Source organism: Musa acuminata, chromosome BXJ3-7, assembly GCF_036884655.1.
Source record: "Musa acuminata AAA Group cultivar baxijiao chromosome BXJ3-7, Cavendish_Baxijiao_AAA, whole genome shotgun sequence".
Lineage (NCBI taxonomy): Eukaryota > Viridiplantae > Streptophyta > Magnoliopsida > Zingiberales > Musaceae > Musa > Musa acuminata.
The window spans coordinates 11,001,458-11,027,374 of record NC_088355.1 but is presented as its reverse complement, the minus strand read 5'-3'; the positions used below and the strand labels follow the sequence as shown (position 1 = coordinate 11,027,374).

General features: G+C 40.4%; 2 protein-coding genes and 1 pseudogene across 2 annotated transcripts; 2 read left to right on the top strand and 1 right to left on the bottom strand.

Annotated features, from left to right (window-relative positions):
• The first annotated feature begins 162 nt into the window (after positions 1 to 162).
• Positions 163 to 621, top strand: LOC135643801 (histidine-containing phosphotransfer protein 1-like). Its single transcript, XM_065161159.1, has one exon. The coding sequence runs from the start codon at positions 163 to 165 to the stop codon at positions 619 to 621; it is 459 nt and encodes a 152-aa protein (XP_065017231.1).
• Positions 622 to 8,016: 7,395 nt separating this feature from the next.
• Positions 8,017 to 21,572, top strand: LOC135642623 (E3 ubiquitin-protein ligase SINAT4-like; annotated as a pseudogene).
• A 645-nt stretch (positions 21,573 to 22,217) lies between these two features.
• LOC135643800 (GDSL esterase/lipase At5g08460-like) lies at positions 22,218 to 24,825 on the bottom strand. Its single transcript, XM_065161158.1, has 5 exons — positions 24,537 to 24,825; positions 24,322 to 24,449; positions 23,992 to 24,231; positions 22,811 to 23,054; positions 22,218 to 22,737 (listed from the first exon to the last, which is right to left on the bottom strand). Exons 1-5 carry the CDS (start codon positions 24,823 to 24,825, stop codon positions 22,694 to 22,696), a joined length of 945 nt encoding a protein of 314 aa, XP_065017230.1. The 3' UTR covers positions 22,218 to 22,693.
• Positions 24,826 to 25,917: the final 1,092 nt, after the last annotated feature.

Here is a 25,917-nt window from a genome sequence, read left to right as displayed (position 1 = left end):
CACAGACATACAATATTTGTCTCCCATTGCTGTTCTCTTTTATTGGATGCGTTGAATGAGAATTTGGGAGTCGTATTGCCGAACAGCTGCTTTATTTTGTAAAGGTGAAGAAGCTCCCCCTCCCTGGAAGAAGCCTGGTCCCTGCTGCATAGCTGCGGAGACATGGAGTTGCATAAATTGCGAAGGGTATACATTGAGTTCGCAGAGATTGTCTTCCGTGACGGGTTTCTGGACAATCAGTACACACAGTTGCAGCAGCTGCAGGATGAGAGCGAACCTAAGTTTGTTCTTCAGGTTGGGACTCTTTTCCTTGAAGACTCTGAGAAGCTCCTCAATGAACTACGCTCTATCCTAGATCAGCAGGACGTGGACTTCGAGAAATTGGATGCCTTTGTCCGCAAGTTGACAGGCAGCAGTGCCAGCATAGGTGCTAAAAGAGTCAAAGATGTGTGCATGGCCTTTCACGACTGCTGTAAGAAGGGGAGCAAAGAAGGTTGCCTCAAATGTCTGCAGCAACTGGCGGCGGAGTATCGCCTGGTGAAGCGCAAGCTGGAAACTCTGTTCAAGCTGGAGACGCAGATTCTGGCTGCTGGTGGATCAGTCCCATTGTTGTCGCAGTAGCAACAGTAGCACGTGCCAAAGCAGTTGTTCATGCTGTTTGCTGCTTGTCATTGCTTTCGCAGCTTCCTGTGGCCCACTCATGTGGAAACGTCTCCTTTTGAGTGACTTAGCAGTCAAAAACTTGTGGTGTTTCTCTGATGTGGTAGATAAGACTAAAAGGATAAGGTGGTTCCTCGATTGAAAACATATTAAGGAGAAGTCGACAGTTCAATTTGGTGTCTCATTTCCGTGCAACGTTTAGTGTTACTTCGATTTAAATGTGCTTGCGGCGACCAAGGCATCTGCGAGCGACGCTCCCGCTCCCGAAAAGGGGGAGAGAAGGGTGTGGAACTCGCATTGCAATTTTGGCAACGCATCTTCCCCGGCGCGAGAGAGGGCAGGAAGAAGGGGTTGAATCTGGAAAGGCGCTTCCATTTTGGTTCTCCTTGGTTTATTTTGACCGATGGAATCGGATAATATCGAGTGCATCTCCGTGTCGGACGGGATGGTGGACGACGACGAGGTCGCCCACGTTCCCCACCCCTTCTTGAAGCCCCACGGCGGTGGGAGCGGACCCGTCATCGGCTGCGCCGGCGGCTTTCCGGCGCCGGTTATAAGCCCGGTGACTAGGGTGCATCAGTTGCTGGAGTGCCCCGTCTGCACCAACTCGATGTACCCCCCGATCCACCAGGTTAGAGTTACCCTATTTTGAATTTTCTTCTCCATCCTGGTCGGGTTGGGTCTCTAGGGATTGTTGTCGGATATAATTTCTCGGCTTGTATTTCGGGGGAAATCTAAGTGATTGTTGGTGTCAAGATGTTATTTATGGCATTGTTTGCATAACCAGTTCGGTGCATTGAGTAGTACAACATCGAGGTGGCATGCGAAGTCTAGCAACATTTATCTTCTCAACTTTTAAAAGAATAGGCGAAACCGAGTATCCAAATTCTGTTATCTATCTAGCACAGGAGCTTTGCACAGGTTCAAAGACCCTTCAAAGATAATGGAAGACAATAGTTGTCAAATCCTCACCAACGATGATCAGTGCTATTGAGAGTAGATTGTTCTCTTTATTTACCAACGAAATGTCAATCAAAAGCGAAAGTGATGCGAACCTACTTGGAAGTGACAACTAAGTGAAAGAAGAGTCAATGGGTAAATTTTATAGAGGAATGACCCAAAAGTTCAGAAGTTTACGAGGCGATGCTCGTTAAAGTTCCAACAAGCATCCATCCAGTTCAAGCAGCATGAGGCATTTGAGAGACTGGCGTATTGTAAGGATGGTATTTTCTTTCATCTGGAGGATCCGTAAGAACCAATAGGGATCAATACAACTCAGCTAACCCCACATTAAAGTTAGAGTCATTTGCGAGTTGAAGCAGCATGGCGGATCAAATGTTCGATTACTCAAAAATAGCAGCGGAGAGCAATTGGGAGCCAAGAGGCGCATTGCAGTTGGAGTAGAAGATTGAAGACTCAACAAAGGCCCTCGCCTTTGTTGAGTCTTCAATCTTCTACTCCAACTGCAATGCGCCTCTTGGCTCCCAATTGCTCTCCGCTGCTATTTTTGAGTTGTAGTGTCGGCAAAGGCTTCGACGAGAACGTCGAAGGAATAAGTGGGGGAGAATATCACAGACAAACTTCAAAACAGGATGTTTGATTTAATGCTTATGTATGTCCGTGCCTTTTGATATATTCATACTTTGCACAACATGTAGAGAGATGGTCAAAGGCTTAATAGTCCAATTTTAGTTGGGTTTGGCGGTCGCTTTAGGCTTGTAAATAAATGTTATATCATGTGGACACTTGTGAGAGATTTTCGATCTGTAATGGACCATTTTGACCATTTGTTGTGCAACTGTTCATGTAAAGTCTGTTTGTAATTTGTATTGTCTATGAAGTGTTTTTGGAAATGTTTGCTTGTGGATCCCGAGTGAAGTGTTTTCTCTAACTTGTTTTCTCTTTTGTGGTTCCTGAGGGACCATGGGAGGCTGACCTTTGTGGACTGACACGCAAGTGTGCTGCACGACTTAGGCAAAACCAGCTAAGCTGCGTTGAGGGAAGTCAGCACACACACGACCGTTTGAGGAAAAACGGACATGGAGATATAGGGAAAAGGGGTTGCTCAGAGGAGCAGGCATCTGAGATTGACATTCAGAGGAATGACAAACCTTTCGCGCAAGAGGCACTACGAGAACAAGCAAGCTTAGAAGAATATGGAGCGCACAAAGGTTGGGATGGCTGAGTTTGAGCTATGGCTCAACGTTGACAACTATACTTGATGGTGCTCGAGGCAAGTGAGGCTCTTGGTAAAAGGATGAGACTATGTAAGATGGAATGAGTTACTCAATGACCGAAAAAATTGTGCAAAGCTCACAGATATGAGGGGAATTGCTAACTCGAATAATTCGGTACTCATGCATGTGCTTGTATACGGATGTTGGAATGTTCGTAGCCATCCCAAGGCGATTGAAACCCGGCACTATGGAGCATTGAAACTTTCTCTTCGGCATGTGAAGGATACATCCGTAGAGGCTGAAGTGTGTATCGAGTTCATCATATTTTTAGGCCCTAAGTGGTGTAGCGGGGGTTGTATTGACGTAGAGTCGCAATCTAGCAAGTGTATTTGCAGGAGGCAGAATAATGTACAGTTTGTTCAATAAATCGGAGTAGTCCAAGGGGATGGTGGTCTCCGAAACGAAGAGAGATGTTGCTCCAATGAGATAGATATCAAGAGGGATAGATCCTGGCTTCTCTAGTGGGAGAATTATGTGCAACAGACTGCATATGTTCAAGAGGAGTACCTCAATAAATAACAACCCCATGAAGCTCAATGGATCGAGCAAGCAGAGAGGAGTTATCGCATGATCTCGCTTGAGAGGATGCATTGGTGGATGCATTGTGAGATCAAGTGGGGGAGCGACCCAAAGCAACACAAATGAAGGTATACTTGGAGTCGATATGGAGATCGGACTCAAGGAAGGGCTGATCCGTGGAATGATGGGCGTGAGGGACACCATCAACTCAATGCAAAAAACAAGGAGCGGAGCAACTTTGGTGTAACTTGGCGAAGTACCCAAGCTGCATGAAGGGAGTCAGTGTAGAAGTTGGAACATGGAGCGGAGGCATAGTGCTTTCCTTGGACAGAGGTCAAGGACATGAACTCTTGTAGAGGCAAGAGCAGGATTATGTTGTTTCATGGGTCCTTCATTCTAACGGAGCGGACTCATCTTGCATGGTGCCAAAGATGAAGGGAGCTTCTGGGTACATACACCTTATCTCGAAGAAGCATTTGATGGAGGAACTAAGGCAACTCAACTTATGGAAGCAAAGTTGGGTTCAGAAGACCTTGGCATAGGGCAAGAGGACACGGAGGCGGGTACTCTTGAAGAATATGCCATAGTGTTGTCATTCAAGTTGCCATAAAGGAAGTGGTGTGTAGCGGAGATTGTGCTGGTAGGGGCAGAGGCCCAGGATCTAGACAATGGTGCACTAATTACAGCGAAGTCGGTGGACTTTAAGAGTTACTAGGCGACGAACTGTCCTAGAGCGGTGCTTCATCTATGTGTGACCCAAGAGTGAGTGGATGAAGGTTGATTACCAAAGGAGCGAACAAAATCGAAGGTGGGCTTAGGATCTAGACAATGGTGCACTAATTACAGCGAAGTCGGTAAACTTTGGGAGCTACTAGGCGATGGACTGTCGTAGAGCAGTGCTTCATCAAGATATGACCCAAGAGTGGGTAGATGAAGGTCGATTTCCAAAGGAGTGAATAAAATCGAAGGTGGTAGAGACCCTGCGATATAGTGGCAGAGGCCACACATGGAAGGATCACAATTCGAGTTTATTCCATAAGGATCAGAATACAATGGAGATGTCACCAGGAGGCGACATGGTGCAGCGGATCGTGGTGGAACAGTTCGTGGCAATGCGATACGCACGACATAGTCCCGTGAGGGACTTTATCATACGAAGGTATGATCGAGAGCTACTAGAAGCTCCACTTCGGTGAACAATACGACGGCAAAAAGGGCTATGGATTCAATGAGTGAATGCCATGGTACCGCAAAGATGGGTCTTCCGTGTGTGCATCGAATTTTGCATCGGATGAAAGCCTTAGTCATCAGCATATAGGGGTTGTGTTCCACTAAGGAAAAAGTTCGAATGCAAGTACTAGTGAGTCTCATGGGAGGGACTTAATCATGCAGAGGTATGATCGAAGCAGTTGGAGAGTAGAGGTATGATCGAAGCAGTTGGAGAGTTGGACTGCTTCAGAGTCCATATTCGCTTAAGGGAACCCGACAAGTCAGAGGATAAGGTCGAATAAGCGAACGTTGCTACAAAGGAAGCTAAGGAGAACAGAATCGGTGCAAATCCTATAACATGATGGCAGAGGCCATGCATGGGAGTTGTGGTCTGTCTTTCTATTGACCAAAGGGAGTTGCTTGGAGAACACAGAAGTGTTAAAGCAATGGTTCGAAAGGGGCGAGGAAGCGACGATGAGTCCAAAGGAACTTAGCTATCCAAAATCAAACATCAGTTAGAATGGAGGTGGACTCGAAGAAGTGTCACAGAGACATATATACTGATTCTGAAGAAAATGGATGCAGATGTGAGGCGTCGGATTATAGGACTATGGGAATGGCAGCGCCATGGTACCGCAGAGGCGGGACTTTCGTGTAAGTCATTGATCCTTTGTTCTCATGGAGGGAGAGCATTTGGTAGTGAAAGGGGCCGAGGAGGTGGAGCATACAGAGGCAAACTCCAAGTACCGAGACAAAGCTAAAGGATAGAGGCCAAGGAACTTCGTAAGACCGGTGTCAACGAGCTTCTCATCAAGATAGCCGAAAGTGAAGGACTTTGGGTCATGCAAGAGTACACGACCAAGGAATGAAGCAGGTAGTACGCGATGCTGTACCTTTGCTACTTAATGGAGTATGCGGCTAAGTTGATGGAGAAGACGGTATAATCCCAAAGGCGACCAAAACTATTAGAGACTTACTCTAAGTTGGAGTGAAAACTTCCTGTATTCCAAAAGTTCGATGGCATTGAGAAGGTGAATCACAGTATTTAACTCAATGCAATAAGTGTAAACACTTCAAGTGCTTCAAAAGTGTGAGCAAAGAGCAGACGAAGACCAGTAACCAGCTCGATGCATGAAATATAACCTCGAGGAGGCAGGTGAATTCAAGTAACCTTTACCTTCTCAACTCTTAAGAGAGTGGACAAAACCGAGTACCCTAATTCTCTTATCTATCCAGTAGAGGAGTTCTATACAGGCTCAATGACCTTTCAAAGATAATGAAAAACAATAGTCTTTCACTGGGGCGACTCGATCGCACCGATGACGACCAACAAAAGAGGGACGACCGCGAGGAGGGTGAAGCCGCGGAGCCGATTCATCGTTACAAGTCGCAACCCTCCCCCCCCCGGGAGCTCGAAGGGATCGATCGGAACGAGGCAGCGAGGCTCTGCGTCCCTTTTTTACCTCTCGGTTGGTTCGGGCTGTACAACACTAATGTGGGAAGTTGCGCCGTGTTAGGACGACTCAGTGGACTCGGGCCCATACAAGAATCCGGACCCATTTACGACACATGGCGATCCACGTGACTCCCGCCATGTCTCTGTCCACGCGTCGCTAGGTGGATGGAAGACCTGACGAGTCAGCTTAACTGAAAGTGTCCTTGACGAACAACGCGAACTGAACGGTATACGCACATTCGCAGTATGATTACCGAGGCAGTGTAACGGAAATTGTGTCGCAGGATGGACATAAACTGCACGGTAGTAACACCGTAGAGGCAAGCCATTTTGTAGCGCCAACGAACGGGACTCTCTTCCCCCATTTCCCACTTCTCGCTCTGTTTCCGGCGCTTCGACTCCTCTCATCTCTCGCTCTCCCTTTCATGGTCGGAGGTATTCTCGTGTTCTCCACCGTCGTTCTTGGGGTCAAAGTTCGTTCCCGCGGTCGACGGACTCGTTGCAGGAGGTATTCTTTCTCGATCTTCGGATGCTCGCTGCAGCTATGCAACCTTGCATAGTTACGGAGCATCAAGAAAGTCAGATCCAGCCGGAACCTTCTTTCTTGATGCCATTTGCCGCACCTTGTTGTTCTTACACGGTCTGCATTAGGTTTTCGTGTTTATTAATCGTTTCTTGGATGCGAGACGGTTCGCACTCTTGTCGAATGAACCACGCGTCGAAGGTATCAGCGCGACAAGAAAATTCCACCGCATCTCGTCGTTGATTATTTCACGTGGGCTTGCTTTCTTTTAGGTTTTGTATGTTTCTTGGTCGGCTTTCGGATCAGAGGAGGCGTTTAATCTGTTATCTGATGATGGTTTCAAGGTTTTGGGAGGCTTTTGCTGGCTTTGCTTGTGAAATGTTGGTTCGTTTTCTTGCTGCATGCGTTCTATTTGTGATTATAGGATTTCGCTGTTCTTGATGTTTAAGCAACCAGTTCCGAAATCATTTTACAAAGAGAGCGGGTCAGTCTTGGAAAACCTTATTAGTTGACTTAAATTCATCTACGTTAATAAGCTCATCATTCAGCATTTGGAGAGTCATTTTACTACTTGGCTTTCAACTCAGCTCATCATCTCCAGCTGCCTTGGTATCACATAAAAAGTTGTGTGTGTTGTGTGTTCATAATTAGCAAGTTTTCTTTTTTTTTTTGCAATTTTTATGCTTCTTGTCTTTCATTTTAATGGAAAAATTGCATAGATATATGTTTCTCAAAGTTACTTCTCTAAATTTAAATTTAGCATGAATATCCAATATATAGCTGATACACTATGAGCACACAGACATACAATATTTGTCTCCCATTGCTGTTCTTTTTATTGGATGCATTGAATCAGAATTTGGGAGTCGTATTGCCGAACAGCTGCTTTATTTTGAAAAGGTGAAGAAGCTCCCCCTCCCTGGAAGAAGCCTGGTCCCTGCTGCATAGCTGAGGAGACATGGAGTCGGGTAGATTGCAAAAGCTATACATTGACTTCGCATCAGTAGTCTTCCGTGAGGGGTTTCTGGACAATCAGTACACACAGTTGCAGCAGCTGCAGGATGAGAGCGAACCTAAGTTTGTTCTTCAGGTCGGGACTCTTTTCCTTGAAGACTCTGAGAAGCTCATCAATGGACTACGCTCTATCCTAGATCAGCAGGACGTGGACTTCGAGAAATTGGATGCCTGTGTCCGCAAGTTGATGGGCAGCAGTGCCAGCATAGGTGCTAGAAGAGTAAAAAATGTGTGCATGGCCTTTCACACTAGCTGTAAGAAGGGGAGCAAAGAAGGTTGCCTCAAATGTCTACAGCAAGTGGCGCAGGAGTATCTCCTGGTGAAGCGCAAGCTGGAAACTCTGTTCAAGCTGGAGACGCAGATTCTGGCTGCTGGTGGATCAGTCCCTTTGTTGTCGCAGTAGCAACAGTTGTTCGTGCCAAAGCAGTTATTCATGCTGTTTGCTGCTTGTCATTGCTTTTGCAGCTTCCTGTGGCCCACTCACGTGGAAACGTCTCTTTTTGAGTGACTAAGCAGTCAAAAACTTGTGGTGTTTCTCTGACGTGGTAAAAGTATAAGGTGGTTCCTCGATTGAAAACATATTGAGAAGTCGACAGTTCAATTTGGTGTCTCATTTCCGTGCAACGTTTAGTGTTACTTCGATTTAAATGTGCTTGCGGCGACCAAGGCATCTGCGAGCGACGCTCCCGCTCCCGAAAGGGGGGAGAGAAGGGTGTGGAACTCGCATTGCAATTTTGGCAACGCGTCTTCCCCGGCGCGAGAGAGGGCAGGAAGAAGGGGTTGAATCTGGAAAGGCGCTTCCATTTTGGTTCTCTTTGGTTTATTTTGACCGATGGAATCGGATACTATCGAGTGCATCTCCGTGTCGGACGGGATGGTGGACGACGACGAGGTCGCCCATGTTCCCCACCCCTTCTTGAAGCCCCACGGCGATGGGAACGGAACTGTCATCGGCTGCGCCGGCGGCTTTCCGGCGCCGGTTATAAGCCCGGTGACTAGGGTGCATCAGTTGCTGGAGTGCCCCGTCTGCACCAACTCGATGTACCCCCCGATCCACCAGGTTAGAGTTGCCCTATTTTGAATTTTCTTCTCCATCCTGGTCGTTGGGGTTGGGTCTCTAGGGATTGTTGTCGGATTTAATTTCTTGGCTTGTATTTCGAGGGAAATCGAAGTGGTTGTTGGTGTTTTATTGTTGATGATAAATGCGTGATTTTTTGTGTCTATTTTTGAGTCTTGACGAAATTTTTTACACAAAGGTGCAACCTACACTTTTAAAATTTCTTCTGTTGAGATACTTCAAAAGTTAACGAATCTTCATTTTTACGGTTTAGGCATGTGCATCTGAATGATTATTGATACATAAGTGAATAATTTGAATGCGAGAGGCCATCATCGTTTCAAGTTCTTCTACATCACATGGGTCAAACCCTGGGTTTCGGGGACTGCTGCACTTGAGGTATTAACGTGGAAATCACCAAGAAGATCTACATAGCACCTTCATACGATTTTTTCCCTGATATTAAAGAACGATATGCATATTAAGAATTCTAGTATGATTTGTGACATAATAGTAAGTGTTTAAATGAATTGGATTTATTGTAGCTTGATTTGTATTGCGGGACTGCATATGCAATTTGGAGCAAAAGGCTTATCGAGTCTAGATTCCCTGTCCCTTTACTGGGATGCTTCCTATCAGTTTCCAATTCTAACAGGCTTCTCATCTGTTAATGAGTTGCTTCTCCATGTAAGCACCCTGAGCTCTTAAGCTTCAGGTTTTCCGGGTGGCTGCTGGCTGTTATGACGATTCTTTAGTAGGAACCCAAGTAGTAAGCCTTAATCAGTTAGTAATCTTTTAAATTCCGGTACCTACTGTAGTATCCAGGTCCAGGTCCTCCTCCTACTGAAGGAATTTCCTTGTGCAGTAGATCTAGGTGGAAGAGCATGTTGTTGATCGACTACATACGTCTAAACTGTAAATCTTTTGCAGATTTGAAATACATGTTCTGTCACAAATTGCTAGCTTCTGCTGCATTCCATAGTTTTTTCTCTAAACACATCATTGTTGTGAAGTACTTGCTATTCCAGGTGTTTGTGCCCTTAATCATCTCTTCCTCACAATTCTTATGCTATGTCTCCTGTATTTCATGTTTATCTCATTTTGTTGGTCATACCTCCACTTCTTGATGACTTGGATAGTTGGATATCTTGCTTTTCATCTTTCTGCTTTCCTAAACTTCCTTTTTATCTTTTTTTTTTCAATAAAATAGTTTCTTTTCTCTTTTTTGGCTCCCTGTTCCTCTACCGATGCTCCTTTTATTTTGTTGTGTTATTTCCTACTCTTCTGTGTTTTGTTACTCCTGTTCCTCTCCTCCTGCTGCCTTCACTACCCTTTTCTTTTGACTTCCTGCTTTGCCGCTTCTCTACCCTCTTTTCTCTTCCTGCTTTCTTATTCCTATGAGAAATACTCTCTGTTTGATTTTTTGACCCCATCATATTCCTTTTGGTCTATAATTGTCATTATGCTCTGTCCTTCCTGTTTTCCTCTTTCTTCTTTTTTCCTATCAATATTTTCCTTCTTTTGGTATGCTCTGTCCTTCCTGTTTTCCTCTTTCTTCTTTTTTCCTATCAATATTTTCCTTCTTTTGGTACTATGCTCCTTTTCCGTTCCATTCATTTGCATGCTCTTTTGGTACTAAGCTATAAGTAATTTTCTTCACAATTAATCATTTTTTCACAAGTCAAATAAAAAGTGATGCTTCCTTTTCTTTTTCATCACTCTAGTAATCATGTTGGCCTGTTACCTCCTGGATTTTTTATTTTTTATTTTTTATTTTCACACAGGCCAAATAAATAAACATCACTTTATTCATCATCTATAACTATTTATTACAATTCATTTATTCATCAAATTACAAATAAAAAAGTTAACTTCAAGAGTTATCCAAGTGGCTCTACCTAGCGGTAGAGGAAGGTTCGCTCTCCACTGGAATCCGATTTAGTACTAAAGGGAGGCTGCTCTGAAAATCAAAAACAAAGAAAATTCAGCAATGCAGAGTAGGAACCCCAAAAGTCAAATCAAAATAAATACATGATCAAAATTCAATCAATCATCCCATTGGCGTATATCAAGTACCCGAAGGAGCACTCCCCCAACAGCGGATGGAGAGGCTTTATCCTACGGGATGAGTTTGTGTTCTCCTAACAGCGGATGGAGGCAAACTCATATCACACTCCCAACAACGGATGGAGTGGTGTTCCACACCCGCCAAAGTGGGGACACGTTCCTCCCAACAGCGGATGGAGGAACCGTCCAGCCGCCACGTCTGACGGCCCGCTAATCCCCGAAGGGAATCGCCCTACCTGCTCTCGGCAGGAAAATTATAGAATCTCACACTAGTCATATCCATTTCGGGATGAAATAACATATTTAAAACATCTCTTTCAAAAATCATCAATATCAAATAATATAAATTAACCCTCAATTGACTTGAACTCTAGTTTAATTGGTCCAATTGAACTCAATTTACTAGGACCTAACTGAACCGATCTCTAATCCTTATTTAACTGGTCTGGAACCACCCTAGACTAGTATAATTTGGATTAGATTAGGTTTAATTTAGGTTAAACTAACTTGAATAAGTCAATAAATTTGGAATCACCCTGAATTGATCTAGACTAATCAAGCCTAGTTTAGTTCAATCAATACTTGGGCTCAAATCCAACAATAATATTGAGCTAGATCAAGCCAGCTCATCTACTAGTCATGTGCATTATACATGACTGGGCATGCATCACACAAAGCTGGCCCAACCTTGGCACATAGACTGGTCATGTGCATCGTATGTGATCGCCCATGATGGTTAGGCTGGGTTAGCCTACGGGCCAAGGCCTAATCCGTGGGTTGGGCCTGGCCTACGGGCTGGGCCTGGTCTACTGATTAGGCCTAGCCAATAGGCTGTGGCCTGACCTATGAGTTGGGCTTGGCCTGTGAGCAATTTCAATCCAAATAATATATAATTTCATACCGCAACATATATTTATTAGCAATATAAACAAAAAAACATAATAACGCATTGAATGATAGACAAGGAGATAAGCTTTAAAACAAGAAAATAACATTCTAATTTAAATGGAAATCATAATACATTAAAAGACATAAACTTTAATATAATGAAACAACCTTCTAAATTCACATAAAAATCATGCTTTCAATACATATAAAATTTCAACATATTCTAGTCAAATTCTAAATCATTCAGAATAGCATATTTTAAATTTCAAATTAATGAATATCACAAAAGATTTTAGATAACATATTTTAATCTAATAATATTTTAATCCAGATAAGATTAAAGATAAACAGTAATATCAAAAATATCAGATAAAACATATAAATTTTTAACATCTTTAAATCTATAATAAAAACTTAATCATGGGTCAACATTATACAAGTGATTACTTTAATGTAATAATAAAAAAATTTAACATTTAAAGAATTGATACATATGTTTCAAACTACAAGCTTTTCAACATTCAAAGAATCAAAATAAAAACTAAAACTTTTAAATTTAAGAAAGGCAGGGAAACCTACCTTTTGTCAACAGGGTGTAACTCCTCATTCTCTTGTCAACAGGATGTAATTCCTTGTTCCTCCCGCTACTAGGCTCGACTAGGTGAGGAACGAAGGAGAGAGATCCCTCCCCTTTAAATAGGAGGAGGTGAGCCTCTATTAAGGGAAATAAATTTTAATTTTCGTATTTATTTAATATAAATTATTTTCATTTAATATACTACCAAATATGATATCATCATATTTGGAATACTTACTAGTTATTTCCTTAATTCATATCAACAAACAAGGAAGTAGATTAGTATTTCCTTAAATTATAATAACAAGTAAGGAAAGAAAAATCAATTCCTAACTTAAATATTTGATGTGATTACATTTCTCCCCTCTTATAGGAAATTTGGTCCCCAAATTTAGCTTATCTTAATAGAATAGATGAGGATACTGTTCTCACATATCTTCTTCTCTTTCCCATGTTGCCTCTTGGTCTGAATAGTGTTGCCAACAAATCTTTACCAAAGGTATAATTTTGTTCCTTAGAACATGTTCATTTCTTTCCAAGATCTGGGTTGGTTGTTCTCTAAAAGTGGCATCATCTCGTAATTGTAGAGGTTGGTAAGATATGACATGTGATGGATCCCTGATATATCTTCGAAGCATTGACACGTGGAATACATCATGGATGCTAGCCAAATCCGGGGGCAATGCCAATCTGTATGCTACAGGCCCAACCTTTTGTAAGATCTCAAATGGGCCAATAAATCTTGGGGCTAACTTTCCCCTTTGACCAAACCTCATAACTCCCTTGGTTGGCGACACCTTTAAGAAGACGTGCTCACCAACTTCGAACTCTAGATCTCTTCGCCTTCGATCTGCATAACTTTTCTAACGACTTTGAGCTGTTAATAATCTTTGGCGTATAATTCGAATATTATTAGCATCTTTTTGAATTAATTAAGGCCCCAAAAGCTTCCGTTCTCCCACCTCATCCTAATATACAGGTGATCTGCACTTTCTTCCATAAAGAGCTTCAAATGGAGCCATCTATATGCTAGAGTGGTAACTATTATTATAAGAAAACTCAATTAGATGTAAGTGCATATCCCAACTCCCACCAAAGTCCAAAGCACATGCTCTTAAGAGATCTTCAAGAGTTTGTATTGTCCTTTCAGATTGGCCATCAATTTGAGGGTGAAAAGCTGTACTAAATTTTAACTGCGTGCCCAAAGATTTTTGTAGACTTCCCCAAAATTTATAGGTGAATCTTGGATCTCTATCTGAGATAATGCTAACTGACACCCCATGATATCGAATAATTTCCTTAATATATAAGCTTGCTAGTTTATCCAATGAATACTTTTTGTTAATAGGAAGGAAGTGAGCAGATTTAGTAAGTCTGTCTACTATTACCCAAATTCCGTCATATCCTTTCACAGTCTTGGGTAATCCTGTCACAAAATCCATAGTGACTTGCTCCCACTTCCATTCAGGAATTGAAATCCTTTGCAACTTTCCCGCAGGTACTCGATGTTCTATCTTCACTTGTTGACATATCAGACATTTAGAGACAAACTCTGCTATATCTCTCTTCATACCACGCCACCAATAGTTTTGGCATAAATCTCGATACATCTTAGTAGTCCCGGGATGGATATTAAATTTTGATCTACGTGCCTCATCTAATAATTGCATCTTTACTGGATGGCTTTCGGGAACACAAAGTCGATTGTGGAATGTAATAAAACCATCTTCGGCTTGGAGGAATTCAGGTCTAGATCCTTGAGCTATTTCCTTAACAATCATTTGAAGATATGTATCTTCCTTTTGACCTTCTTTAACATTTTCCACCAAAAATGATTGTGTCATCAAACACACAAGAAAACCTTTATTTGTCTTCGATAAAAGTTTAAGTTTTAAGTCTGTTAACTCCGTTATCATAGAATTCTTTTAAATATTCATATAGGCTACAAGACTGTAGGTATTTCTGCTTAAGGCATCAGCAACTACATTAGCTTTCTCAGGATGGTAGTTGATATTAAAATCATAATCCTTTAGAAAGTCCAACCACCTTCTTTGTCTCATATTTAAATCTTTCTGTGTGAAAATATATTTGAGACTCTTATGATCTGTGAAGATTTCGAAAGTCTGTCCATATAGATAATGCCTCCAAATTTTCAGTACAAAAATGATAGCTGCTAGCTCTAAGTCATGAGTAGGATAGTTCTTTTCATGAGGCTTTAATTGCCTCGATGCATAAGCAACTACCCTCTCGTTTTGCATTAGAATGCGACCAAGCCCTTGTAGTGAGGCATCACTATACACTACAAAACCTTCTCCCCCTGAAGGAATCACCAAGATAGGAGCACTGGTTAATTTCTTCTTCAATTCTTGAAAACTTTGTTGACATTTATTATCCCACATAAATTTTATGTTCTTTTGTGTCAACTTGGTCAATGGTGCTGTTATTTTTGAAAAGCCTTCTACGAATCTTCTATAGTATCCAGTCAAACCCAAGAAGCTTCTAATCTCTGAAACATTAGAAGGCTGCTTCCATTTTATCACAGCTTCAATCTTGTGAGGGTCAACAGATATGCCAGCGCTCGAAATTACATGACCAAGAAACATAATTTCATTGAGCCAAAAGTTACATTTACTTAACTTGGCATATAGTTTCTCTCGCCTTAGGACAGAACTGTCTTAAGATGGTGTTCATGCTCTGCTATGCTTTTGGAGTAGATCAAGGTATCATCAATAAACACAATTACAAATTTATCGAGATAAGGGTGAAACACTTTATTCATGAGATCTATGAAGGCAGCTGGTGCATTTGTGAGTCCAAAAGGCATTACTAAGAATTCATAATGACCATATCTTGTTCTAAAAGCATTTTTTTTTTTTTTTTTTTTACGTCTCCTTCTCTTATCTTTAGTTGATGATACCCAAATCTTAAATCAATTTTCGAGTATACCTGAGTACCTTGAAGTTGATCAAATATGTCATCTATTCGGGGAAGGGGATATTTATTCTTTATGGTCACTTGATTGAGTTGTCTATAATCGATACATAGTCGCATAGATCCATCTTTCTTTTTCACAAATAGGATAGGGGCACCCCAAGGTGATACACTGGATCGAATAAAACCCTTGTCCAAATGCTCTTGGATCTGTTTCTTTAACTCCTCCAACTCAATTGGTGTCATTCTATACGGAGGTTTAGAAATAGGTGCAGTGCCAGGTAAGATCAATTGTAAATTCAATCTATCTATTTTGTAGTAGTGCAAGTAGATTTTCGGGAAAAATATCTGGAAAATCCCGTACAATGGGGATGTCCTTTAATACTGGCTTCTTAGATTCTTCTCCAAAAATAAAGGTCAAGTATCCCTGACATCCTTTAAGTAATAATTGGGTAGCACTCAAAGCTGAAATAATATAAGAGAACTTTTCCTGAATCCCAATGAACTTGAAAGATGGTTGATCTAAGGGTGAAAAAGTAATAGTCTTCCGGAAACAATCGACACTTGCATGGTATGTTGAAAGTCAGTCCATACCCAAGATAGCATCGAAATCTTAAAATTCTAGTATAATAAGATCTACTAGCAAATCATGACATTTAATAGTAATAACACAGTTTCTATATATCTGATCAACTGTCAAAGAGTTTCCAACTTATTATTTGTATGAACACCTCTCCGAGTGCATACACCAGTAGCATTGCGACCATGAGCACCCCGAGTGATAAAACCACTAATCTTTGGAATTGGCTCTATTACTCTTATAATAGGTTCAAGACAATCATTGGTTAAAGTCAATCAAGGGACCTAATACACCTACAGGCCCTAGACCATGCTCTGATACCATAAGAATTGTCACATCCTGGATTTTTTATTTTTTATTTTCACACAGGCCAAATAAATAAACATCACTTTATTCATCATCTATAATCATTTATTATAATTCATTTATTCATCAAATTACAAATAGAAAAGTTAACTTCAAGAGTCATCCAAGTGGCTCTACCTAGCGGTAGAGGAAGGTTCGCTCTCCACTGGAATCCGATTTAGTACTAGAGGGAGGCTGCTCTGAAAATCAAAAACAAAGAAAATTCAGCAATGCTGAGTAGGAACTCCAAAAGCCAAATCAAAATAAATACATGATCAAAATTCAATCAATCATCCCATTGGCGTATATCAAGTACCCGAAGGAGCACTCCCCCAACAGCGGATGGAGAGGCTTTATCCCACGGGATGAGTTTGTGTTCTCCCAACAGCGGATGGAGGCAAACTCATACCACACTCCCAACAGCAGATGGAGTGGTGTCCCACACCCGCCAAAGTGGGGACACGTTCCTCCCAACAGCGGATGGAGGAACCGTCCAGCGGCCACGTCTGACGGCCCGCTAATCCCCGAAGGGAATCGCCCTTCCTGCTCTCAGCAGGAAAATTATAGAATCTCACACTAGTCATATCCATTTCGGGATGAAATAACATATTTAAAACATCTCTTTCAAAAATCATCAATATCAAATAATATAAATTAGCCCTCAATTGACTTGAACTCTAGTTCAATTGGTCCAATTGAACTCAATTTACTAGGACCTAACTGAACCGATCTCTAATCCTTATTTAACTGGTCTGGAACCACCTTAGACTAGTATAATTTGGATTAGATTAGGTTTAATTTAGGTTAAACTAACTTGAATAAGTCAATAAATTTGGAATCACCCTGAATTGATCTAGACTAATCAAGCCTAGTTTAGTTCAATCAATACTTGGGCTCAAATCCAACAATAATATTGAGCTAGATCAAGCCAGCTCATCTACTAGTCATGTGCATTATACATGACTGGGCATGCATCACACAAAGCTGGCCCAACCTTGGCACATGGACTGGTCATGTGCATCGTATGTGACCGCCCATGATGGTTAGGCTGGGTTAGCCTACGGGCCAAGGCCTAATCCGTGGGTTGGGCCTGGCCTACGGGCTGGGCCTGGTCTACTGATTAGGCCTAGCCAATAGGCTGTGGCCTGACCTATGGGTTGGGCTTGGCCTGTGAGTAATTTCAATCCAAATAATATATAATTTCATACCGCAATATATATTTATTAGCAATATAAACAAAAAAACATAATAACGCATTGAATGATAGACAAAGAGATAATCTTTAAAACAAGGAAATAACATTCTAATTTAAATGGAAATCATAATACATTAAAAGACATAAACTTTAATATAATGAAATAACCTTCTAAATTCACATAAAAATCATGCTTTCAATACATATAAAATTTCAACATATTCTAGTCAAATTCTAAATCATTCAGAATAGCATATTTTAAATTTTAAATTAATAAATATCACAAAAGATTTTAGATAACATATTTTAATCTAATAATATTTTAATCCAGATAAGATTAAAGATAAACAGTAATATCAAAAATATCAGATAAAACATATAAATTTTTAACATCTTTAAATCTATAATAAAAACTTAATCATGGGTCAACATTATACATGTGATTACTTTAATGTAATAATAAAAAAAATTTAACATTTAAAGAATTGATACATATTTTTCAAACTACAAGTTTTTCAACATTCAAAGAATCAAAATAAAAACTAAAACTTTTAAATTTAAGAAAGGCAGGAAAACCTACCTCTTGTCAACAGGGTGTAACTCCTCGTTCTCTTGTCAACAGGATGTAACTCTTTGTTCCTCCCGCTGCCAGGCTCGACTAGGTGAGGAACGAAAGAGAGAGATCCCTCCCTTTTAAATAGGAGGAGGTGAGCCTCTATTAAGGGAAATAAATTTTAATTTTCGTATTTATTTAATATAAATTATTTTCATTTAATATACTACCAAATATTATATCATCATATTTGGAATACTTACTAGTTATTTTCTTAATTCATATCAATAAACAAGGAAGTAGATTAGGATTTCCTTAAATTATAATAACAAGTAAGGAAAGAAAAATCAATTCCTAACTTAAATATTTGATGTGATTACAGGGCCTGTCCACATATAGTAGGTTGAGATTTTTCCTTTTGATAACTGGTAGCATACACTTTTTCGTGAGCTAATAAAGTTTATTAACAATGGGTTCTCAGTTTCCTATTGGATGTGAAATTTTTTTTTTACTTGCGGTAGTTAAATTAAGTTGTGCATTTGGAATTTATCAGTAGATTTTTATCTTTTAAATCAATTTCATCCAAGCTGTTTCTATTGTCCATCCAGTTACATAACAAATATAGCTTTTCTTACCCATTGATGAATGATTGTAACTTTACTTTAATAATCAGAGATTACTGAATTGAAAAACATGCACTAGCTTCCTTTTGGTTGGGGATCAAAATAATATGATTAGATTATTTTAAACCATACCAATCATGTCCTTTTTTGTTTATATGGTGCTTCAGTGGGTTAAAAGCGGGGATAAAGAGTAGTATCCAAATTGTTCCATCTAGGTTGATTATTTTTCCCTAGTTTATCATATTATATTTATTTTTACCAAGAAATTATAACTTTTATTTCTTAATCATATTTTGTGACTTAAGTCTTATAACCAACAGAGTCATTCTTTGTAACCATACAATAAATTCTGGTGCTACTGTTATATGGAAAATGGATGTAATTTTTTATTATATGATTTTTGCCTTCATATGATGTGATAGAAAACAAAAACGAGACAACTGTCCATATGCCTTTAATTGACATCTAAGGAGACTATAATTCTCAGTGGTGATATTTTGATCATATAATTTTCTCATTTATCTTTTAAAAATTTGTCTATTGATTCAATAACTAATGGTATAACACCCAGATTAGTCTTATATCAACGATAACAAGACTAAGATTGGCTTAAGCATTATGACCAATAGCTTGGGTCAAACGAAGTTGATAAGCCAATTAGCCCATCAGGCCCGAGTCATGATATTTGGTATTAGAGCCGACCTAGTATTTGGGCATGATGAGATGGCTCAAGTAGGAAAGGGCTACCAGTGAATGGAGTCAAAGGACTCGTTACGGCGTGCAGTCACCACTGGGTTATGTCTCACATGCACCATACTAGGATTTGATTTAGGATATGTTGGGTTTTGACGATGACATCAAACCCTTGAGTATGAGAGATTATAACACCCCGATTAGTCCTACATTGGAAGTGACCAAGGCTAAGATTAGCTTATATTGGCTTGATGAGCGAATTGCTATCAACTTCAGCTTAAGCATTATAACTAGTGGTTTGGGTCAAACAAAGTTGATAGGCCGGTTAGCCCATCAGGCTCGAGTCATGACATTCGGTATCAGAGCCGACCTAGTATTTGGGTATGGTGAGAGGGCTCCAATAGGAAAATGCTACCTGTGGATGGAGTCAAAAGACTCGTCATGACATGGAGCCACCATTAGGTTACGCCTCATATGCACTATATTAGGGTTTGATCTAGGATATGTTGGGCTTTGATGAGGACGTCAAGCCGAGGGAGATTATGACATACCGATTAGTTCTACATTGGAAGTGGACAAGACTAAGATTGACTTATATGGGTCTGATGAGTGAACTACTATCAATTTCAGTTTAAACATTATGGTCAGTGGTTTAGGTCAAATGAAGTTGATTGGCCAATTAGCCCATCAAGCCTGAGTCGTCACAAATAGCATCTCATGCATAGATTCGTGCTGGGTATTTGCTTATCTTTTTCCTGCTATGCTTTAAGGAAACTTAATATCAAAAAATTCACTTACATTGTAGTCATTTTTTTGTATGATGATATTGGAAATTCAGTTTTGTATATCGTTGAATTGAATTACAACATCTTTGTGCTTAACCTTCTGATCATAAACTTGAATCCTTAGTTAATCTACATGTTGAGTCTTGTTTATAGAACACAAGCAGTGATCCATCATACATTAATTCATGGTGAGCCGTAAATGTTTGCTTGGAAGTAATAAGAGGTGCCACTTTATCTCTCTATCTATGCTGTATTTGGCCTGTACTTTTCTCCCAACATTTGCTGTTAGCTAGTTGTGGAACCTTTTGTTACCTTGCTTTTTTTTCTTTCAGTACTTTCAATATGCTTGGAGTTGCCTGCAGCCCAAAATTTTTGATGCTCAAGACAAAGGTTGATTGTGATGCTTAAGAAGTTTTATGTTCTTTCATTTTTTTTTGGTAAGTAAAGCAGACTTTTTTACTTGGGATATTTATTGTATGCTTTCAAATATCAAATTCTCTGGATCTATAACTCTTACATATTATTATGAGTTAAACCAATTAGAATATTTGCAGTGCCACAATGGACACACCCTATGTTCAGCTTGTAAGTCAAGGGTACATAATCGTTGCCCCACATGAAGGCAAGAGCTTGGAGACATCAGATGTCTGGCCTTGGAGAAAGTGGTGGAGTCACTCGATCTTCCTTGCCGATATTTTTCGCTGGGGTGCCCTGAAAGTTTTCCATATTACAGCAAACTCAAGCATGAAGCTCAATGCGATTTCAGGCTGCACAACTGCCCCGATGCTGGTTCTGAGTGTTCTGTTGTTGGGGATATTCCATTCCTCGTTGCTCATTTAAGGGAGGAACACCAGGTAGATATGCACGTTGGTTCTGCATTCAACCATAGATATGTGAAATCCAATCCCAGAGAGGTTGAAAATGCTTCCTGGGTGTTGACTGTAAGTATGCTAAAACATCCCAAAGTTGACCTATTGTGATTAAGTAGGGTTTAAGTCTACTGTTGAGTTCTTTTAGTTAAAGCGTGCTGTGTATGAACATGCTCTTGGAGAGAACTTCATCGGCTGTAGGATGATCATACATGGTTTGAATTTACTGTACTGTATACATCCTGTTTAGTCATGTCATTCGATCTATTTTCTCTTTGGTATCATACCATTTGCTCTATTGCGTTCTGTCACTCTCTCTCTCTCTCTCTCTCTCTCTGCAGGTGTTCCACTGTCGTTTCATGGGTGATGAGAATGAAGCAATGCACTATAGCTACAGCCTTGAAGTTGGTTCAAATGGCAGGAAACTTACGTGAGAAGGCACCCCTCGGAGCAATTGTGACAGCCACCAGAGTTCGAGACAGCCATGACAGTCTCATGATTCAGAGGAACGTGGCACTTCTCCGGTGGAGACAGGAAGGAGCTGAAACTGCGGGTTACTGGTGGTCGCATATGGAAGGAGCAGCAGAATCTCGATAGTGGAGCATGCGGTATTGAATCCCTGTGACTGATAGTCCACAAGCTTTCGTCACTGGTTGTGATTGTGCGAAGCAGGTGCATCCATGATGCTGCTGCTGTCAATATTTGGCTGTGCTTTCCACTGTTCGGTTGAATTGTTGACACGAAGGATATGTATGTATGGATATAATAAGCAAAGCTTCTTCTCCATCTTATCTCGGTGTTATTCTGAAAGAGTGCATTTTCTTTTTTTTTTAATCTCATGTTATTTCATAGTGTGTCTTTCTTGGATGCCGGAATATCTATCTGTAAATTTTATGATTGATGGACGACTATTATTTGGTTATCTGATAGCAAATCACATCTTGATTTGTGTCCATTGCCTGTATAATGATTTTATGGGTGCAAGATTCTACATTAGGAGTATTTGATGTGTGTAGGCATGTTTTGACTTCTCTTACCGATAGTTCCAAAATTGATTATTTTGATTTCTTAAAATTAAGAATCAAAATTCGGTTTTGGAACCATAACCGGAATCGGTGGTTCCGATTCAAACCATTTAATTTTTATTTATTTTTAATTATAAAATTTTAATATATATATATATATATATATATATATATATTGAATAAAAAAATTAAAAGTATAAAGCCTAACCACCTGAGCCAACGAAGGTCAACTCTAAATACGGTAGTGTGGTGTCGGTGGACCCCTCCTTTGTATTCTTTTCAGGGGGCAGATAACTTGACGGTTAGTAGTAGAACAACAATGGCATAAATAGAAACCACATAAAAGAAGCATGAACAATCGAAATGATCTCCAATATTTAGAACGTAATCTCTCTTTCTCTGCTGACTTCGCATCAAGATGATCATAGATCAGACTCTTTTCAACCTGTTAAAACTTCCAAACAATTTTGTTAACGTTCCACGGAATCTACCAAACATTCTAAATGACTATATTTTGACATGTAGAAAAACTGAACATCGTCGAATAAGATTTTCTCAGTACAGGAAAACAGTAGAAACACACGTGTCAAAAATATGACGACTCACCCTGTTATCAATCTTTCAAGAGCTGTAGTAGTCATTGAAGTTTCTTCTTCTTCTTCTTCTTCTTCTTCTTCGAGCTTCCAGTAAGGTGTAGCCAGCTAGTGGTTAGCTCTAAGCATGTCCTGCAAGTTCACGGGATAGCAGATGGACGCATGCTTGCTGTCCCACACATCATCCGCGATGATCCGGTTGACTGCATCCATGGAATGGAAGTCATCCCACCACACATGGGTCGAAGCATTGCTGCAAGCCATCTCCGGCAGCAGGCACATGATGAATCCTCCCTACTTCCCAAGACCACAGCAAGCATCGGTGACTGTCTGGAAACCTGCGAGGAACGGAACGGTGAGCTAACGAGCTCCGCTATTTCCATGCTAACTCATAACCGATAACTCACTGACCGTAGAGCTGGCGATTGGTTAGTATGTCCATGGAGCCCTCAAAAGCATCACAGAAGGTGAAGGTGGCATTTGGGAGCTCATGCACCATGTACCTCATGGCATAGTTGAACTCCATCACCACGTTATTGATTGCATCAACACACTCCCCATTCTCACTGGCGGATAGCCACAGGTAGTGAGGAGTGCAGCCAATCGGAGCCAGCCCCGTGAGCACCACTCTTCTCACGGTCTTATCATACAGACTCTGCAGTCATGAAACAACTTAGCAGAAGCCAAACACAGCCCAAGCACAGGAAATAGACACACAAAGCTTTCTCCATCTCAAGTAACAATACCTGATGCAGAACGCAGACCTAAATCGCACTGGTATTTGGTAGTGAAGCTCAGAACAAATTCAATGATCAGCAGACCATGATAAGAAATTAAGAGAAAACAATTTAACTTTTCTAGAGATTTCATATCAGATCTTTTCAGAACAGGAAGTCATTGAAATCAAGGCATAATCACCAAACATGTTGTTAAGTCTTGTAAATAATATGGACTCCTTTCCTACTAGCTTTGGCCATTGTAATACTAAATCGTAATATCGGTTTCATGAGTATGTCTAATTTATCTTGTACTCGAGAAAATTATTGATTCGTATCACATATATTAGACCCTTTCCTAACAGTTGGAATTAGTGACATCTCAATTCTTATCACATATATTAGACCCTTTCCTAACAGTTGGTATTAGTGACAACTCAATCAAAATATTTATTATAGGCCATATCCATATGTCAAAGTATAGTTGGGACACTTTGGAATCAAATTTGAAGCCTTCCAAATCATTGACTAAGGAAACGCTAAATGCAGCCAAGATTCCTTTGGGTGTGACAATCTAGTCAACCATAGCATTCAATAGCCATTATCAAAAATTTATAGAAAAGATATATTAGGTGTATGGATGCAAGATCAACATGAACTCTGCAAAATTAAGGAATTTAACTAAAAATGTATTCTTTTCCTAGTCTCCGAATTGATCACACTATCAAAAGGCAGCATTTGCTCCACTAGAAGGTTAAATTAGTCAAGACAATCAGTAAATAATTGATCACAAGTCAATGAGCAAAATGGAATAGGAAAAGACAATATAATATATATGCCATAGCTAGAAAGGGCGCTTTGAGGAAGGAGGTTGACCTTGAGCGCCTGCTTCAAAGTGGTCACTAGGAGCTGGTTGAACTCCCATGGCAGGTACAACACCTGCGCGCTCGAAGTATTTTGCAGGTAGTAATGTATAAAGTCATTGCTCCCGATCGAGACGTAGAACACCGACTTCGAGATGAGGTCCGCCGTCGCCTCCTCCCCTAGGCTTAGCTCGAACTGCTGGAAGGTGTCCGATACCTGTTGGATCTGCTGCGACAGAGAAATGTGCTGCCCCTGCCGCAAGAACGATGAGCATTTGACACCAAATCCGGCGGCAAAGTCTCGTCTACCTCAAAGAAGATATCAATTGGGTAACGAACTCACCAAATCGGAATCGCTCGAGAAGAGGATTCCGGAGGCGGCCGACGCGTAGTTCACCCCGTGGATCATGTCCTCGATCTTCCCGCTCCGGCCCAAGAACGGAGGCACGAAGGGCAACCCCAGCCGGACCGCTGCATCAGATGAGGAGAGGGTGGGTGAGAACGGGTCAAGAAATCGGAGTTCTTGAAAAGACGGGTTCTTTGACTAGGGTTGCCGACCGAGGTAGTCGACGATGATGCGGCCGGTGGGGCGGTGGGTGTCGAAGTCGCGGCCATAGGGGGGTCGATCGGCGCGGGCGAGGGTTCCGAGATAGTTGTTGGTGCCGGAGTCGACGATGGAGTCTCCGAGGACGAAGAGAGCGGGGACGAGGGGGAAGGGCGATGGCGAGGGCTGGAGGAGGCGATGAGGACACCGGACGAGGTGCGGCTGCGGCGTTCTTGGAGAGAGGGGGAGGGGAAGAAGAGGAGGAGGAGGAAGAAGAAGAGGGGGGGGAGAGGTTGGCGCCATTTCGCTGCTCGTTTGATTGGGTTTTGGGAAGGCCGGAGACTAAACGGGCGGTGCAGTGGTTTGCTTGATAGCTTACTTATGATCGGTTGTTGACCGTCCGATGGGTTTGAGTTCTTGGGATTCGATCACAGCCTTTCGATTGAAAGATCACGACTGCTAGAATGTCTCCAATATGGGATGTAAAGAAAAATGGTTCATCAAATTAATTTGTTAGTCTCTTTATTAGATTGGATTATAATAAATAGTATCAAAACGAAGTATATGTCGATTAAAAGACTTGTGAATGAATTATGTTGGCCTGCTTTGAAGAGTGCGACTTTTGTAATCATCCTCTCATCACTAACATCAAAGAAAAAAAAAAGGCAGAGAAAAGAAAATTATTAAATAGTAATATTATTTAAAAAATATATCAAGTGAAAAATACCAAAAAGTATGAGTGTCTATGGAAAAAGAAGATAAAAATATTTTTTTACGAAGAATTCAAAAATCTTAATTCTACTCAAAAGTTTAAACTTCAAATTTAAAGGTGGAAGTCCCATTTAGTTTTATTCGTTTAGTTAGTTGCCTTTAATACAAAATAATAGAATATATAAATATATATAACTTATTTTTTATAAAAATAAATTTTTAATACTTAAAATCTCTCTCAACACTACTAATAGTTATAATAAAATTGATCGATAAAGACAATTAATAGAATCGAAGCAAAAGGATAAATAAAGACGAAGATAATAGAGTCTCATAATTAATACAATCATGATAACACAAATGAGATATGGTTAACACGACAATAATAGGATGCATGTGACCACATGATGATAAAATATAAATATAAAAGTAATAAAATTTTATGAATAAAAAAGATATAATTATGATGTAATAAAAATGATGAAACAAAGACGATAAAAAGGAAGCGATGGATAATACACTCCCAAGGAGAAGTAAGGCGATAATAAATATTTAGGATATTAAAAAGAAAAATCATAAATAAAAAAATAAAAACTGAAAATATCTTTTGGGATATATATATATATATATATATATATATATATATATATAGAGAGAGAGAGAGAGAGAGAGAGAGAGAGGAGT

Bases quoted from the DNA above. Each gene is read 5' to 3' on its own strand.
- LOC135643800 (XM_065161158.1), bottom strand. From the start codon at position 24,825: ATGGCGCCAACCTCTCCCCCCCCTCTTCTTCTTCCTCCTCCTCCTCTT. The intron at 24,232-24,321 runs GTGAGTTCGTTA...TTCTTGCGGCAG, and splicing joins TCTCGAGCGATTCCGATTTG to GGGCAGCACATTTCTCTGTC. The intron at 22,738-22,810 runs GTCAGTGAGTTA...CGTTCCTCGCAG, and splicing joins AACCAATCGCCAGCTCTACG to GTTTCCAGACAGTCACCGAT.
- LOC135643801 (XM_065161159.1), top strand. From the start codon at position 163: ATGGAGTTGCATAAATTGCGAAGGGTATACATTGAGTTCGCAGAGATT.